We start from the raw sequence: 18,628 nt of genomic DNA on the forward strand, positions 1-18,628 counted from the left end.
TTCTGAAATGAAAATATATGAAAAATTAATCAAAATGAAATGAAACGAATAATATTTCGTCCATTCTTTCAGAAAATGACTTAGAAGAAATTTTTATTAGATTCACTTATATATATCAGGCTTGGGGTTATGCTAAAGGTAATGGTAATGCATTGCAATGCACTACTTGAACTCGAAGTAATGCTAGTAATGTGTAATGCCAAAAAATTGCATTACATGTAATGGTAATGTAATGCATTACTTTTTCAAATCCAGAGTAATGCTGGTATTACATAGCATTACAAAGCATTATTTTGTATATACCTATTTTAAAAAATTGAAATTGGACATGGAAATTATTGTTTAGATTTATTTATTTTAATAAAAGGAATGAATGAAAAAAGTAAACCTATTTAAATAAACTCTCTGTATCTACTTAAATACATTTTTATTCTGTTGAAAGTACAAGTACCACATATTAAATTTTCGTACTTATTTTAGATCAGAATATTTTAAAGAGTTTTTTTTTTAAATAAATATCCTTTGAAAATATTTCCGGTATGAGACACACCATAATTAATGTACACTGTTAACTGATAATTGCCACCTTTTGAATAGAGTGTCATGAAAAAAAAACAATGCCTCTTCGGCTATGTAACAATTAAAACAATGTTTTGTTTTGAGAAGTATTCTAAAAACCAGCCCCTTTCTTCTGACTGTGTTTATGAAACATTAATTGAGCTGGTCTAGCTTAAGCTAATCATGACAAATCCATTGCACCAAAAGGAATAGGAGACAGGCATTTCTACTTTTCGAAGAGCAAAATGTACATACTATCCGACCCTTTTTACAAGTTTTTTCAATGCATTTAATTTCTATCATAACTTAAGGTACTAGATCCAAATAATCTTAATATGTCTTATTTAGTTTAGTTTCAGTTTTGGGGAGGGAGTAAATTGCCCCAAAAGTTAAAATTGCTTTATGACATCAATAATTACACGAAAACTGCATATTGTACATCTTTTTATCTTATCAGCAATTGAAAACTTCCTATGAATAATAAAAAGATATGTACAGTTAATTATATACAGTGAAATAAATACAAGTACTTTAAATTTGAATTATATAATTTATCATGTTTAGTTCTGAAGGGGTGGGATGTATGTAGTACGTTGCAAAGTTTTGAATTTTTATTTTTGAAAACCTCCAAAAGTAATGTTAATGGTAATGCATTACTTTGCTAAAGTAATGGTAATGTAATGCATTACTTTACAATGTAATTCGCCCAAAGCCTGATACACACACACACCCACCCTCACACACACACACACACACACACATTATATATATATATATATATATATATATATATATATATATATATATATATATATATATATATATATATATATATATATATATATATATATTTCTTGTGAAAGGTGCTTAGACACAGATTTGAAGTTAATGTTTACTCAAATTTTCTGTATAATTTTATGACTTATATGTTGCTGTAGTATTTCATACGAAAATTTGATAAAAATCTTATTTCATTTTTAAGTTATTGAAACTTCGAATTTCTGGACGCGTTTGATAGACACATCCTTGCACTTTCACAAATTTTAACTTTATCCTTATTACTTTAGAAAAGTAGCAATTTTGAAGTTTATTAATGAAAAATATTAAAACTATAATGCAGAAATTTCAGAGTAGAAATGTAGAAAGCAAAATCCTCTCACCAGTATTGTCAGTCAGTGGTGCGTGCAGAGATTTACGATTGAACACAAACATTAACAACAACAGAGCTCGTGCCCTGTTTACAAAAACAGTTTATGTTTCACGGGTGCATTCAATTTGTTAAACTCTGTACACAACTACACAACACTGAGCACGGGCTGACAATATTTAAGTGAGTGGGTTTTGCTTTCGCACATTTTTACTCTGAATTTTCTGGATTATAGATGTGATATTATTCATTAATACACAACAAAATTGCTACTTTTCTTAAGTATTAAGGATAAAGTTAAAAATTGTGAAAGTGCAAGGATGTGTTAATCAAACGCCTCCCGAAATTCTTAGTTTCAATAATTTCCAGATTAAATAAGTTTTTAATTTTATTTTCGTGTGAAATGCTATAGCAACATATAAGTTGTGATAGTATAAAGAAAATTTGAGAAAATATAAACTTCATATCTGTGTCTATGCACCTTTAATAGGATCATTAGACAAGTCCCGATGAAAAATGTCAATCCATTAACGTCACATAAATACATATCTTGTGACTATCATCTAGAAACTTATTTTGTATAAAAAAAAAAAAAAGAAAGAAAAAAAAAAGTAAAATCAAATATTTTTTTTAGAAAAACATTAATTCTAATTTTTTCACATAAGTTGAAGCATTTGAAGCAGTTTTTGTATTTTAGCATAATTTATTTGAAGTCTTTGACATAAAAAGGTAATCTCTTGCTGTGGTCTTTATTTCAACGTTCAGATGTATCGGTGACCTTTTACAATTCTTCATTTTTTCCACACGTTGCCTCGATATATTTCCGGGATATCTGTGATGTCTTTTATTACGGATCCAGAAGGATTCCCTCTGAATAATAGATATCACAGACAGAATCTAACACATATGTTTCGTTTTTGGATTTACCACTAGATATAAACATTGATAGAAAACTAACGACTAAAATTGAAATTGAAAAGCTTTTGCTTTCGTACTGATTTTTCTGTACAATATTACGTTTACTTGAAGAAGGGTTTAAGCCGGGCGTGATTTGATAACAAGGATTCTTCTGCATGGCACCTGATCCCACGTCTGGTATTTTCAATTTGTATTATCACTTTTTGAGCTGGATTGCTCTTCGTTATCATCACATTTTATAGATTAAAAAAGAGCCTATAAGTTGGAAAAAAGAAACTTTATCTGTGTAAATCTTGAATTGTGACAAAACCATATCCGGATGTTTCATTTTGGTGACAGGAAAGAAATTTTTAGCAGTTATCTTAAATTTCCTTTTAGTTCACATGTGATGGGTAAAATGAACTTTTCTGACCGAAGTTATGTCTGTATTTCTGTCTTTTCAATTGAATTTTTCATACTGAATTAGATAGGATGCAGTTTTAATCGAATTGAGAGCAATATTAATGTTGTCTTTGGAGTATAGTTAACTAGAAAATAGCAAAATAAAAATAAATTCATGAAATATGAAGATAACGAACAGCATTCAATCTCGAAAGTCCAATGAAACGATACAAATTTGGAGCAGAGCAAACACGGACCTCAATATTCAGAGGTGGGATCGGGTGCCATGGAGGAGTAAGCATCCCCTGCCGACCAGTCATACAAGCCGTATGCTCATTGTCATGATCGGGAAAACATAAAAACATAACCAAGAATCAGGAAAAATTGTAAGAACAATTTGCTCTTACAATGGGCATAGAGCCTGGATGCAGTCAAAAAGTGAAATCCAATTAATACAAGGTAAAAAAATAAGAACAATTCTTGAAAATCGTTAGCAAAACATGAACCACAGGAGTAAAACAAGAATTGAATAAAGGTCCAAATTCTGTACTGGAATACGAGTATTGTTAAAATAATGTCATTCAGCTCAAATTTGGCCGAAAATGGTCAAAGCAGTGCGACTTAGTGAGTATTGAGATTCATGAGCCTCTGTTACGTGTAGATATGTGAGTAGTTATCTTTAAGTAAGTATGTGATATTCAGATTACATTTGTTTGTATGTAAACAAGAAAGGTGTGTATTAAAATATCAGGGTATTTCTGACTATTTACAGGATTAAAAATTATTTAAACATTATACCATATTTTGAAAATAACTTAAACGTAAGTACCGTATATATTCCCAAAGTCGTTTGAGGAGGTGCGCATGCGTGAGTTTGGAGAAACACCGCTTCATTTCAAAGAGAAAAAAAATTCAAGATTTCATCCAAAAAAGTGCATTAATACAGTCAGGACATACGTAAAGAAGGTATTTAAGGTGTTTACAAACAGTATAGAGCAGTTAAATGGCGAAATATTGTGTATTATTTTAGTATTTCTGATCTAAAATTGAACAATTCGGTGAACAATAAAAGGCACGAAGACACGATTACCATTCCGTCCTATAAATAGCACAGGTAAAAGTTAGGTGAATCTGTGATGCATGAGTGAACAGTATAAACAAACATGGAGTCGGACACGTCGAACATTATTGGTGAATGTAGGTCGGTACTATATGGCGATACACTACAAGAGCAATATGAAAGTGGAGAAGTCACTATAGAAAAGTTGTACAACCTGATGAAATCCATGGGGAATACTATGAACCTAAGATTCAATCAAATAAACACAAATTTTGAACAAAAAATTTCGAACATAGAAAGTAAACTACAAAGAGTTGATGAAATGTTCGAAAAATTCATGAGTTTATCGGCAAAAGTACAGTACATAGAAAGGGAACTCCATGAAATGAACAAAACATCCAATGATTTCCAAGAAAGTCTCCAAGGGTTAAGCAATATATTTGATGGCGTAAAAGAAGATGTGTCGAATTCCAGTAAACAAGTACTAGACATGAAGTCTCGCATAGAAGAAATTGAAAACGATTTCAGTAAATACAGATTTGAAAAAGAAAAAGAAGTAAGAGAAATCACAGAGAAAAACGAACTTCTTTCGGAACAAATCACAGACCTGAGATGCCGTTCAATGAAGTGTAATCTAATTTTCACAGGCATAATGGAGGTCGAAGGCGAAAACACCGAGGAGGTGCTGAGAGAATTTTTCTTCCAACAACTCAGAATCACAGATTACATAGAAATTGCCAATTTACACCGATTTGGAAGGAAACACAAGAATAAGCCACGACCTATAGTAGCAAAGTTCATATACCAACGGGAATTGGACTTTATCATGAAGTCAGCGTATAAACTGAAAAACAAACCTTTCCAAATAAATAGGCAATACCCAGATGAAATAGAACAAGCCAGGAAAACTCTATACCCTGTAATGAAAGAACTGCGACAGAATGGCGAACGAGTGAAGTTAGTGAGAGATATTTTATATGTTAATGGGCACCCATACGATCCGACCGAAGCAGAGATGGAAGCTACCACAGGATCTGTGCAAGATAAACACGGGACAGTTCGAACTCCGGGGGCCCAGGGTTTCAAAAGAAGGCGTGTATCATCATCACCGGAATGGAAATAGGGGCACGCAGGGGACCATGTTGACACTTGTGAGAACTATCCGTCTGGTGGCAAACTAAAGATCCTATCTTTGAACTGTTGCGGCATCAAACAAAAACTAAAATATCCAGAATTCCAAAACTTTATTGAAAATTATGACATACTATGTTTTCAGGAAACTAAAACTGACGATTTAGACACACTTTATTTAGATGGTTTTGAAATTTATTTGAAAAACAGAGGTAAACAAGGCAAAAAGTGTTCTGGGGGAATTGCATTGGCATACAGGAAAGAATTCAGTAAAAATATTGTAATTCACAAAAATGATAACGATTTTGTTCTTTGGTTTGAACTATCAACAAAAATTTCAAAAACAAATAAAAATATTTTAATTGGAAATGTGTATATTCCCCCAGAAAACTCCAAATATAGCAGTAAAGATGCATTTAGTTTATTAGAAATTGAACTACAAAACATGTTAAAAAATGACAAACACTTAATTTTAACAGGTGATTTTAATGCCAGGACCGGAACAGGATCTGAAATCCATCCTGTTGTATACGAAACCACTGACAAATTTAATGATATTTTTGAAGAATCACAAAGTGAATTTAATTTAACATCAGAACATGTAGAGCGTAATAATGTTGATAAAATACAAAACTACTATGGCAAATTGTTATTAGAATTTTGTAAGACAAACAATTTATTAATAGTAAATGGTCGAATTGGAGATAATATAAATGGAAAACCAACATGTAAAAGCACAAGTACTGTAGATTATTTTATATGTAACTACAGCTTTTGGAATTATATAGAAAACATGCAAGTTTTGGAGCATAGTTCACTGTACTCCGACGTACATAACCCCCTTGTTTTAAGTATAAATAAACACGAATTAATAAACGAAATGAAAACAAATGTTTCTACAACTGATCTAGAAATGATAAAGCCATGGGATCCGGAGAAAGAAAATACTTTTATTCAAGCTATCAACAAAAATCGCGTCGAAGAAATGATATCAGACATAGACCAAGCAATAAATTCCAGTGAAAACCCAGAGAAAATTGTCAACAATATTGTAAATGAACTAAATAAAAATTATATTAATGCAGCTAAACAAGCTTTAGGAGTAATTAAAGTGAACAAAAATAAAACGGCTAAAAGCATTCATAAAAATAATAAGCCATGGTTTTCTACAGCTTGTCATAAAGCGAGGAAAAAAATACCGAAATAGCAAAGTTTATTATTTCAGGAAACGTTCGCAAAATGCTAAAGAAAATTATAAAAACAAAGAAAAGGCTTATAAAAAAGTGTTAGACAGAGAAATAAATAAGTATAGTGAAGAAATGAGTAAAAAGTTACAAAATATGCGACTCAAAACTCCCAGACAATATTGGAAGATATTGAATAAAAACAATAAACAAAAAAATGCAGATCAAATAGATATTGAAAAATTATTTAACTATTTCAGTGAGTTAAATAAGGCACCTGAAATACCAGAGAATATAGAAAAGATGCTAGATAATGAAATTAAAATACTAGAAATAGAGGAATTGAATCATAATCTAAACAAATACATTTCGCAAGATGAAATACTTAGTGCTGTAAAAAAATTAAAAAACAACAAAGCTTCAGGCGAGGATAAAATAAGAAATGAATATATAAAATCATCAATACAAATTATGCTCCCACTTTACGAAAAATTGTTTAATTTAGCTTTTTCAACAGGTAAATTACCCGAATGTTGGCTTGAAGGAAATATCCTTCCAATATATAAAAACAAGGGAGAGAAAAACAATCCGCAAAATTATAGACCTATAACAATTTTAAGCTGTATTGGAAAACTTTTTACATCCATATTAAATGATAGATTAAACGATTTTTCAAACGAATATGAAATATTGCAGGAAAATCAAACTGGTTTTAGAAAACAATATTCAACTGTTGATCATATATTTTCCATACATATTATATCAGAATTAATGAAACTAAATAAGAAAAAACTTTTTTGTGCTTTTATAGACCGTGAGAAAGCATTTGATAATGTATGGCGAAAAGCTCTTTGGTTTAAATTGTGTGCAAACAATATTAATGGAAATATGTACAATGTTATTACGAATATGTATAATCAAATCAAATCAAGGATAGTCTATGATAATAACGTTACTGATTTTTTTAATTGTGAAAATGGTGTCAGACAAGGTGAAAACTTGTCATCTTTTTTATTTTCAATTTATCTAAATGACCTGCAGAATTTTTTCCAACAAAATATGTCAATTGGTTTACCTACTATATCTGTTATGTTTGAACAACATTTAAATGTGTATTTGACATTATTTGCACTATTATATGCCGATGACACCGTATTGATAGCTGAATCTGCCGAGCACTTACAAGCAAAAATTAATTGTTTTGAAAAATATTGCAGAAAATGGAATTTGAAGATTAATATTAACAAAACAAAAGTTTTGATAATAAGTAAAGGAAAGAAAAAAGAAAAGCCTGAGTTTAAATATGGCGAACAGCTGATTGAAGTTGTAAATGAAATTAATTATTTGGGTATTTTATTTAGTACGTCAGGTTCTTTCAAGGAAGCAAAGCAGAAACAAGTTGACAAAGCAAACAAAGCAATATTTGAAATTCTTAAGAAAGGCCGCTTACATAATCTATCAATACGATGTCAGTTAGACTTGTTCGATAAAATTGTTCAGCCTATATTGTTGTACGGATGTGAAGTATGGGGATTTTCGAACAATGCAATTGTAGACAGAGTACATCTAAAATTTTGTAAATTACTTCTTAACCTTAAACAATCTACTCCGGACTGTATGGTGTATGGTGAACTCGGTCGACATCCCATGTCCATTGAAATACAAACGCGTATTATTTCCTATTGGTGTAAACTTAAACTTGGAAAAGAAACAAAAATATCAAGTCTGCTGTTTAAATTAAGTGATACCGTAAATCAAAAGACTAAGAAGATTGCTTGGATAAATAATGTCTTAAATATCTTAAACGATTGTGGACTTTCAAATATTTGGAACAGTCAAGCCTTCAATCCAAATTGGTTAAGAGCGAAAGTAAAACTAACTTTAATAGATCAATTTAAACAAAAATGGAATTCGGATGTTCAAAATTTATCAAAGACCCTAAATTATAGAATATACAAAGACGAACTAAAATTTGAAAAATATTTAGAAATTCTATCACGAAAAGAAGCCATAAATTTCTGCAAATTCCGTACTTGTAATCATTATTTGCCAATTGAAACTGGGCGTTGGTTAAATGAACCAAGAGAGATTAGACTATGTAAGAAATGTCAATTAAATGAAATAGGAGATGAATTCCACTACATATTAAATTGCACGGCAATGACACGTGAAAGAAATAAATGTTTAACACAAAAACAATTACGATTCAAAAATACAATTACATTTAGAGAAATAATGAATTCAGATAAACAGCCATTTTTAAGAAAACTGTGTATATTTATAAAAAAAATTACTTAAACGTGCTCCCCAAACTAGTAAAGACCTAAACCTATAATTGTACTATTTGTCTATCCTCATACTCACGCATGCCATATATGTGTTTTTATTTTTCATCATTGTAGTTTACATTTATATCTCGCTATACAATTGTAAAATTGTGAAGAGATCAATAAATTCAGTTCAGTTTTTATTGTCGATTTAGCTTTTCGAGTGTTAATTAACACAATGAATGGGATAACGATCTTTATTCATTAAATTGTTGTTGTTGTTGTTTTATTATCATTATTATTTTTATTTATTTCCCTTTTTAAGGACAATTTTCGAACATAAGACTGAGATTATAATGAAATTCAAGCAAATTTAGTATTCAATTCAGGACAAATTTTGAGACATATTAATTATTGAAGATTAAAGATTTTACATACTCGGTAATTTACATGTATCAATTTTAATTTGTTTTCTCTCTAAACAGAGGGTTGTTTCTTATTTAAAAACGATCAAGTTATCTAGCAGAGTGTTCGAATGGCTTCAGAGAGTACAGTAAACCTCGTTTTATCTGAGGTCAGAGAGGAAGTTGAAACAAATGAGGTGAAAGTAGTGCACACTCCAAAGAAATTACAGGTATAAGCATTCGAACTAATTTTTTTCCGTTTCCACTTTCATATGGCGACAATTTACACACATATTCATAATTGTGTATTATGAGTAATTGACTCACGTGAGTAGTAGATCTGTTATGCGTACATAGAAGTTTTATGTATCGCGTGTGAATGCATTGTAAATCTTTATTTACTTAATTTACCTAACAATGTATTTACGATTACGTGGCTTTTTCATTGAACATTTCCCTATTTTGTTACGGATGCAAATAATGATTAAATGTGTCTATGATTGGATGAATCTGCGACAAGGTCATATTAAAGAATTAAAACAAGTACAATTGTATCAGAATTTTTGAATGATTTGAGAAACGTTTATAATAGTAAAACAATTGAAAAAGATATGGTTTCTTAAATGTAACAACCTTAACCATAAATCACTACAAAGTTCACAAACGGAAAGTAATCAGATACTTCAGTTGTTGGCCATGGATCGTGGAGAGGTTTAATATCTGTTGGGACTGGAAAACGTTGAATTTTCTGGACGTTCATGTTTTCATTATTCTGTGATAGCAATTATTTACCCCCACCTTCTCCCTATCTCCTTGTTCCCGGACTCTTTTTTATTATTCTGTGACAGCCTTTGTTTACCCTCCCCCCTTCTCCTTGTTCCCGGACTCTTTCTTATTTGTCCGTTTTATTAGTTTGGGTTTATTGCTGTTTGCAAACTTTTTCTGGTTCAGATTGTCGATGTGTTTTTTTTCTGACTTACTAATTATTAATTGTGATCTGGACTTTTGGTATTAAAAACTGTTAGTGTTATATCACTGGGATTGTAATTTTATAACTTTTAAATGCTTCAAACTCTCACTTGCGTTAACATGTTATCACCAATCTGGAATGCTTCCAATTATTCTTTAGCAGTCTATTGTCTACTCCGTTAAGTGAATAGTGCCCTCTCACTTTCATTGATGTCCACATCTCCTTAAACTTGTGTATTTTATTTGTAGGAATATATAATTAGCCAAGAAAAAGACATCTTCGTAAAGGCTAGAGTAAATGGACAACATTTTAAGGAAAATGTAAAACAGATAGATACCTATGACTTTTTATCTCTAAGATTTCTCTCCCTGTCAAACATGGTTCCAGGTAGATATTCAGTAAAATAAAAAGTCCTTTTCGGCGATAGAAACAGGAATCTTTTCCCTGCATATATATATATATATATATATATATATATATATATATATATATATATATATATATATATATTAGGGATGTCAACGAGTACCCGGTTAACCGGGTACTCGCTCGAACGTCCGGGTATCGAATACTAAAATCGGTACTCGGTTACTCGGATGTATATTTTTTTTCATATTTCAAAGTGCATAATGTATGTATCAAAAACTTATCAAAAAATGTGATTTAAATAGGCATTGTCCATGTCTATACAGTAATTACCGTCACCTACACCAGTTAATACCCGTTATCGCCTGTGGCTGTGTTCATGTATATATATACAGTAATTACTGTGACCAATCACTGGACACTGTACACAGCCGTTCTCACCTCTTGTGACCCTAATTTTTGGATGGCTTTCATTATTTGTTTTCAATGAAAATCGTTTAATTATGATCTATTAATTATCCTATGATTATTCAATTAGCATACGGAAGCGAAATCGGACATACAAAGAAATACCGCTATCAATTCACCAGACTGTTCAAAAGTGAAGAAATATTTATAAATAACTGAAGATTAAAAAAATGTTAAGGTAGGTAAATACTATCAGAATTTTCTGTCAAACAATTTATTTTTTCATTTAAATATCTTAAACAACTCTTGAGCCAACAAAAAAACCCATATTACACATACCTTTGCACGCTTATTTTCATACTATGTGCTATAGAGCACATATACCCCCAACTTCAACAGCCAAATTCTAACACAAGGATGTATAATTTCATATTTTATTCAAATATGCACCAAAGCACACTGTATTGTGCTATAATTCATTAAATCTAATAGATAATTAACTACAAAGAGAATTTTTCGAGATATTCAATTGAAAACATGCACATTTAACATTTATACTGCTCAAATCCATCAGAAAAAAAAATCACAAAATATCATTATTTTCAAAAGTCCCAAAATTTATATTGTTAACATGCCATTTTTTCTTTAAAAATATCTAAAATTATATCTAAGGTTAACAAAAAAACATATTTTATCACAGTAGACCAGAGATATTTTATTAAATCATATCTCGAATACCCCTACCCCCACTTTGGTAATAGCATGTTTTACAGTTATATTTTACACACTGTGAAAAATATCAAAATGTAACAAACAAATACAGTCTTAGAATGAAATACAAATGGAATATTAAAAAATACTGAAATTTTGGTCCTTCTAGACACTTAGAACATAAGGGGTAGGGTGGTGGTGGTGGGGGGGGGGGGGGGGCAACCCCTTCCTTTTTTCACAATTTTTTTTTACATACAAGTACACATTCTTAACAATTTATAATCTAATACATATAAAGAGAATAAATGTAGTGTAACAAACATACATGTAGATTCTAGCAAGTATAGCTCATAAACAAATAATTTTGTTGAATGAAAATACTTATGATGTGAACTAACAAAAGTTCAAATACTCCACAACTTTGCCAATGATCTTCTGAGACTTCGTAATTCTTGGTGTCTTTGAACCAGACACAACCTCACTAAAGACAGTCTGAATCCCACAATGGGGGTCACGCTTATGTATGAGTTTTAGCTTGTTTAAGCTTAGATTGTTAGCTGTAAGCCTTTTAGAGATCAGTGTAGAAATTACTTTGCTTTGTATCAATGGAATTAGTGAGGACTTGACATTATAATAATTCATATTAAATATATCTGAAGATTCACATCTGAATGCTAAATTTGACTCGTACAGTTCTCGTAAACTACAAACATCAGCTAGAGCATTGTGTGCATCGTAACTTTTCCCTAAACACAATCTGACCAATGTTTCTTGTTTAAAATTTCCCATTGTTTTCTTGTCAAACACTTTCTGTGCAAGTTTGTATGTATCCAAAAAACCTAAAACATTTTCATCAAATCGTTTAAGTAGACCATGTCGCTGCAAGTGATATTGAAGAATTGGAAGATCAAAGTTTTGAATATTATGGCCCACAATGACTGGTTTTGAAGCACAATCTGTTGTAAAGTCTACAAACTGGGTCAAACCTCTGACTTGATCTGTTGAAGGCACAGGCTCTCCATGAAGAGTGAGCTGTCCCATGTCATATCTGAGACCTGTTGCAGCCGATGCTTCTTTACAGATTGGTACACTGGGGTTGAGATAAACATTGATTGACCTATCTTCACAAACTGCAGCAATCTGTATGATGTCAGATGTTCTACCTGAAAGCAAAATTATTAATTATATTTTATACCAAACTCGAAAATAAAAGAATATTTATATTTGTTAGTAGGGAAAAGGTAAACTAAAAAAAAATCTTACTAAGTCCAGTAGTTTCTAAATCAAAATACATCAAGCAGCTGTTCTCTGGAGAAATCCTAAGAGGCTCTGGATCAATGTCATCAAGATCAACATCCTCCTCAAGACCAATATCTGACTTATATGATTGACCTGTTACAAACAAAATTCAAGTAAATAATACTGAAATTCCACTAGCAATGGCTTCTCTAAAGGTGTGAAAAATACACAATAAATCAAAGTAAAACATTACATTCAATTCTGTTTTAACTGAAGCACTACCTTCTAGTACATTCCTCACTGCTTCTTTAGACAACCTGGCAGCTTTTAATTCCAATCGACGTTTCTTTGTGGTGGGTAAACTCTGCATCAGACGCTTCCGTTTGAGCTTGTTGGCAAGTCTAATGGTATGTTTCATTGTGAAATTGCCTGGTGACAATGCCATTTTCTTGTTCAACTGTAAAATATAATTCATGTTTCAGTAAATTTTTAATTTTGTGAGTGTTCCATATTCAAATCAAATGGTTAATAAGAACAGGGATTATAGTTTTGAATGTGAATTTCTTAGTAAATCCATATCTTTATGTACTTTATGTACATGTTTATTTAGATAAACATGATTGTAAACATCTTTTTTAAAAGCTACATGTATTTATAGTTTATAATATTTATTGTGGAAAACCATTAAAATCAAAATAAACTTCTAGGACACTAAACACATGTGAACATAACTTTCTTAGGTTTGCTATAAAAAAGAAAGAAAACAAAACATAACAAACAATAAATGTAGAGAAAAACAAATTTAAAAATGATCAACTTGAAACTTTTAACACATTTTTCTACCTCTGATATGTAACCATAACCCATATTCTTTTGACATACAGTGGCTGAGAGTCTAGCATGTAGACTTTCTGAACCTCCATAAAACCTAACAACACATTTTTTTGCAATTTGAATCTCATATTTCAGACTCAATTTAAAAGATTATACCTAGAATTTTTGTTTTAAACAAAGAGAAATAAACCAAAGTACTTACAATCTTTTGGGGGCTTTAGTGGAGACCATATGGTTGAAATTCTCATTGACTTGGGTGGACCCCATCATGGCTAGCTCTTCTGCCTTACAGCAATACTTTTTGAATAGACCTTCTAAAGCTTCTCGAAGTAAGGTGCAGGAGAGAGGCTTTCCATACGGCAAATTTCGTGGTTTATAGTCAGTCTTTTTACTCTGGCACCAAGTTCCACAGTATTCGTGTTCACCTTCAAAAAAAAAAGTAGTTAAAATATTTTCACTCTTCATTCCTAATTTTGTAATGACTTTTTTATTGATACACTTACCATATAAATGTGGAACAATTTTGCCAAGTTCAATTTCAAGCTCTTTAGCCTTGCCCCTGTTTTGCTGTACACAATATGTAAAACATCTAAAACAAAGAAGGAAAAGATACTTATTTTATAATTAGCTATCGCACTTACAATTAACAAGGTTTTTGTTGGACCACAGTTGATCAAGGGATATTTTACTGAAATATTACACTTCAAAAACACAAACCTTTCAATGTGACCTCTAAGTTTTTGATTTTTCAAAACTTTGTGAGTATTGGCAAGCTCAATCAAAGCTCCTGTGAAACCTTTTTTTGTGTGGTTTTTGTCAGCTCTTTTGTTGATGGTTGGGTCCACAGTGGCTTTTACATGGGCAATAGTTGTTGAGTCATTGTCCATGACTAAAGTTCCTATCTGTAAAATACATTGGAAATATGTACTTTAATTAAAACAGCAAAGTTTTAATATATAATGTAGTCAACTTTACAGACATATTTGGCATTGCTCTAATAAGAATCAAACATTCAATGAAAAGTTACCTTGCACCCTTCATCTTGGATTGCACTCAGCATTTCACAGGCCATGGCTGGCTCCATTGCCTTTGCCGATCCATGCCAATTCCTTCGGCAGTTGTGTTTTCTGGGTGGAACTCCTTTACCTGATGCAGCTGAGCAGATTCTGCATTTTTTACTCTTCGAAGAGAAACTTACTATCTTTTTAGTTTTTTTCTCCTACTAGAGATGCATGACCTGTAACAAGGTAAATACTGCTAGTACATAACTACATGTATGTGTATTAAAATATGTTACTCTATAAGAAATCTCAATCCTTCTTGAGGAGGGAGAATCAAAACATGTAACATTATCACCAGGGCATACCAGTAAGACTATTGTATCCTCTACCAGTACCTCTCTTCTGCCAGGCACCATCAAAAGACACAGTGATGTCTCCATCACTCCTACAAAGTAATTAACACAAATGTGCAAATATTAACAAATAACATGTAAATACAAAGCAAAATTTAAATATCAATATTTGGTATATAAAATTACAGTTTCATTTCTTCTTGAAGAACTTTGTTACAACTCTGCCCTGCCATTTCCTCTAGGTGTTCCCCAACCTCTCTTTCTCTGCTTTTTAGACTCCTGTTTGTGATCCCTGGGATATTCAGTGCAGCCAGTAATGCATTTACATGAGTTATTCCATAACCACCATTTAGCATACCTAAGATATCCCAGAAATAAAATGAAAACAAAATAGTTCTTTCAGATGAAAACTTTTGTATAACTGGAAATAATTTATTTTTATCTGCTTATTTACAAAATAAAATTTTTGATTTATACCTGCAGCAAGTTTTGTGTTGACATCCCAAGCATATTGCTTCATATCTGCTTTAACCCTATGCTTACTGCCCGTGGGTATGTCATTAACATGGGCACAGGTGGAATGTGTGCATTTTATCTGAAGAACCTGCATTTGGTCAAAAATTAATGTAAAAGGTATACAACATCTTTAAAAACAAATCTTTGAAATACAAAGTCATTGACAATATTATAAAAAATAATAAATACCTGCCCTAGTCCAAATTTCCTTTCACCTATAGTGTTAACAAGCTGAAGTGCATTCCCACACATGGCGCAACCTCTTTTCAGATTATCTACAAGAGTGCCAAGTTCAACAATTCGTCTTCCAAAACGCCATGAACTTTCTGCACTTTGACACTCAACACTTCGTAGAACAGGGGAAGAATCATTCTCCAAGCATAGGCCATCATTTTCAACATCTAATATTTACACAATAAATGATTGAATCTTTTGCTACATATTCCAACAGTCCATAGCAGAACGCTTACACAATAATTATCAATACAGACACTTACCCTGTTTACCTTTTAACGCACGGGCTTCTCTTGCTCTCCTTAGACCCTCAAGTCTCCGGAGGAACGAAGCTTTCACGAACGTTCCTTTTTTAGACCGGGGCATTCTTGTATTTTTATATAATCACACGAAATTTATGATAAATGACCAGACTGAATGTTTTGCGCCAAAGCCGAGTCATAACCGGAAGTCTAGAGTCGGTGTATAAAATTTAAAACCGGAAGCGAAAAACTATGGCCTTTCCTTAAAAGGCACCTGCATGCGCATAGTCAATTTAGCGTATAGGGTGGAAACAACCATATATTAAAGGAATCACTTTTTAGTTTGCTGTGCATACCAGGGCATCAACGGCAGTTGGAAACGTGGGATAATTTATGCATAACGGGTGGAGTTGTAAATATCGAGAAATTAACATACTTAACTTTCAGAGTTATCACAAAGAAAACATTTGCAAACGTAAATAATATACGACTCGCGATCACGACTGAGTCCATTCCCAAAGATATTCTCTTCCGCTGGTCTAATCATTACAAAGTTGCGTCCTTCTCTTCCGTTGACCAAATTGTCTTCATAAATAAGAACTGTGAAGCATTTGTAATTATTGGTGTATTAATTGATCATGTCTTTTGAGTTTGTTTGATACATAAATTAAGTACACCAAAAAATCGTTTTCGTTGGGCTCGATGTTTATGTGCATGAACATGCATTATAACATGTTATAAACAAAAGAAAACATCGATGTGGTAAACAGGTCTCAAACTTTTACATGTATACACACTTTTTCCGAGTACCCGGGTACTCGATCGGAAAATCGTCCGAGTAACCGATTATCAAATATTGACCGATTTGACATCCCTAATATATATATATATATATATATATAAAGCACAAAGAAATTCACTTTTATAAGGATACCCACTTCCGCCCCAGCCCGGGGTTGAACTCTCGACCTACGGAATCTGTCTCCTAGCAGTACAGGAACAGCGCGCTAGACCGCTCGGCTATCTAGGCAAGTCAAAAAGCTTGCTTTCGATGCCGATGGAATTCTCGCGGCGCTGCTCTACACTACACGGTCATTGAGAATGGAAGTGAGATAGAGTTATTTGGACATTCCAACTATCAACTTCTATCGCCTTACAAATTCTCATACTTCTGCTGCTGAGCTTGTTAACCATGGTTCCTCGAGATAAAAGTCATACAGAAGAAATATGGTGGGTGCGGAAGTGGTTACTCAGAAGCCGAATCAAATCAGTCATTTTGTTCTTTGTATCCGTTCTCACGGCGGTCAACGTCTTCATTTCATCGTACCAAAACATGTGACGAGGATACTTTGTTCTTAGCCATTTCCAGTGGTGACCTCCATGCTTCTAAATAGGAGAATGTTCTCTAATTAGAACATGCACATTTTATTTGTATTAAGGATAAATAACACATTTTTTCAGAAATCAGCACTATATTGAAATAGATATATTATGTTCCTATAGATTGATTGAATAATGTTTGCCAAAGTAAGTCTGGAAAGAACTTGATATGGTTTGGGCCATTTCTGGCCCCAATTCAGACAATGTGTTTATTTACTATGGGAAGTGTTTATCAAGTGTGTTACTCGTGTTACTCAAAAAAAAATATTTTAAATTGATAAGCTGTTCCGTTGCCATGGAATCGATCTTCAAAATATATACCTTCAGACCTGAAAAGCTGACTTTTATTGTCATTTAACTTTTTTTTTTATTGTGGTAGCATCTGTCTATAGTAAATGTCATATTTATACGCTGGGAAGTATTTAGGTGACAGTATTACTAAGAAATATATTTTAAATTGGTTTGTTGTTTAAATTCCGTTGTCAGGGAAACCATCTTAAAAAAAAAATATTGCACTGAACTCCTTCAGACCTTAAATCTGGCTTTTATTGTCATAGCCAATCGTAAATTTTGATACAGTTTCTAATATAATCATGTCGATTTTTTTTTTAAACTATGCAATGTTTTTAAGTACAATGAGTAAATGATAAAATTTTCCGGAAACTAAAAGTGCTTTTTAGGGGGAGGGGGGAATTACAGAAATCAACTTGTCCATCTGACCTTCAGTATGTCCATCCATGCAATCGTTTTTAACAATAACTTCGTAACTGAGAAACATTAGAAGCTTACATTCGACACAAAGCTTTTATGACCTGAAGTAAGTCCTGATCTTGATTCAAGGTCATTTCGACAAGTTCAAGGTCACTGTCAAAAACATTGAATAATTCGTGTTTGATTCATAACTTTATCATGAAAAAAAAAGGAATTCAATGCTTCAACAAAATGACATGACGGAAGGTGAGTCATAACCATGGCCCATGGTCATTGGTAAAATTCGAGATCACTGGCAGAAAAAAATATGAAAAATGGAGTTGAAAGGTATAAATGTTTATCATTTAAATGAGGAATCATTAAAATTGTCATCAAGCGTTGTATTGCATCATTAATATTGTACATAGAATGATTGAATCTGAGATGCAGAAATAAGTAGTCAATCTTAAAGTCTCTTTAGATACTTTTACTATATTCATTTATTTATTTTATTGTGTATTTTGTATTATGTCTCTTCTATTTCAAGTAATATATATATATCACTTTTTAAAAGTTTTGTACGCATTTTGATCAAACGGGATGCTAAGTTCTTAAGAATCGCACTTTCGAATCG

At 32.0% G+C, this 18,628-nt stretch overlaps 1 protein-coding gene and 1 pseudogene across 1 annotated transcript; both read right to left on the reverse strand.

The window, feature by feature from the left end:
• Nucleotides 1–11,898: 11,898 nt before the first annotated feature.
• LOC133204878 (uncharacterized) lies at nucleotides 11,899–13,189 on the reverse strand. Its single transcript, XM_061340622.1, has 3 exons — nucleotides 13,027–13,189; nucleotides 12,769–12,897; nucleotides 11,899–12,668 (listed from the first exon to the last, which is right to left on the reverse strand). The coding sequence occupies exons 1-3, from the start codon at nucleotides 13,187–13,189 to the stop codon at nucleotides 11,899–11,901; spliced, it is 1,062 nt and encodes a 353-aa protein (XP_061196606.1).
• On the reverse strand, nucleotides 13,052–15,749 carry LOC133205409 (uncharacterized; annotated as a pseudogene).
• Between the last annotated feature and the right edge of the window lie 2,879 nt (nucleotides 15,750–18,628).

This window comes from Saccostrea echinata, unplaced genomic scaffold (assembly GCF_033153115.1).
Source record: "Saccostrea echinata isolate AGI-Se365-2 ecotype Australia unplaced genomic scaffold, CSIRO_AGI_Sech_v1 ptg000054l, whole genome shotgun sequence".
Lineage (NCBI taxonomy): Eukaryota > Metazoa > Mollusca > Bivalvia > Ostreida > Ostreidae > Saccostrea > Saccostrea echinata.

Bases quoted from the DNA above. Each gene is read 5' to 3' on its own strand.
- LOC133204878 (XM_061340622.1), bottom strand. From the start codon at position 13,189: ATGGCATTGTCACCAGGCAATTTCACAATGAAACATACCATTAGACTT. The intron at 12,898-13,026 runs GTAGTGCTTCAG...TGTTTGTAACAG, and splicing joins AGTGAGGAATGTACTAGAAG to GTCAATCATATAAGTCAGAT. The intron at 12,669-12,768 runs GTAAGATTTTTT...TTTTGCTTTCAG, and splicing joins TTTAGAAACTACTGGACTTA to GTAGAACATCTGACATCATA.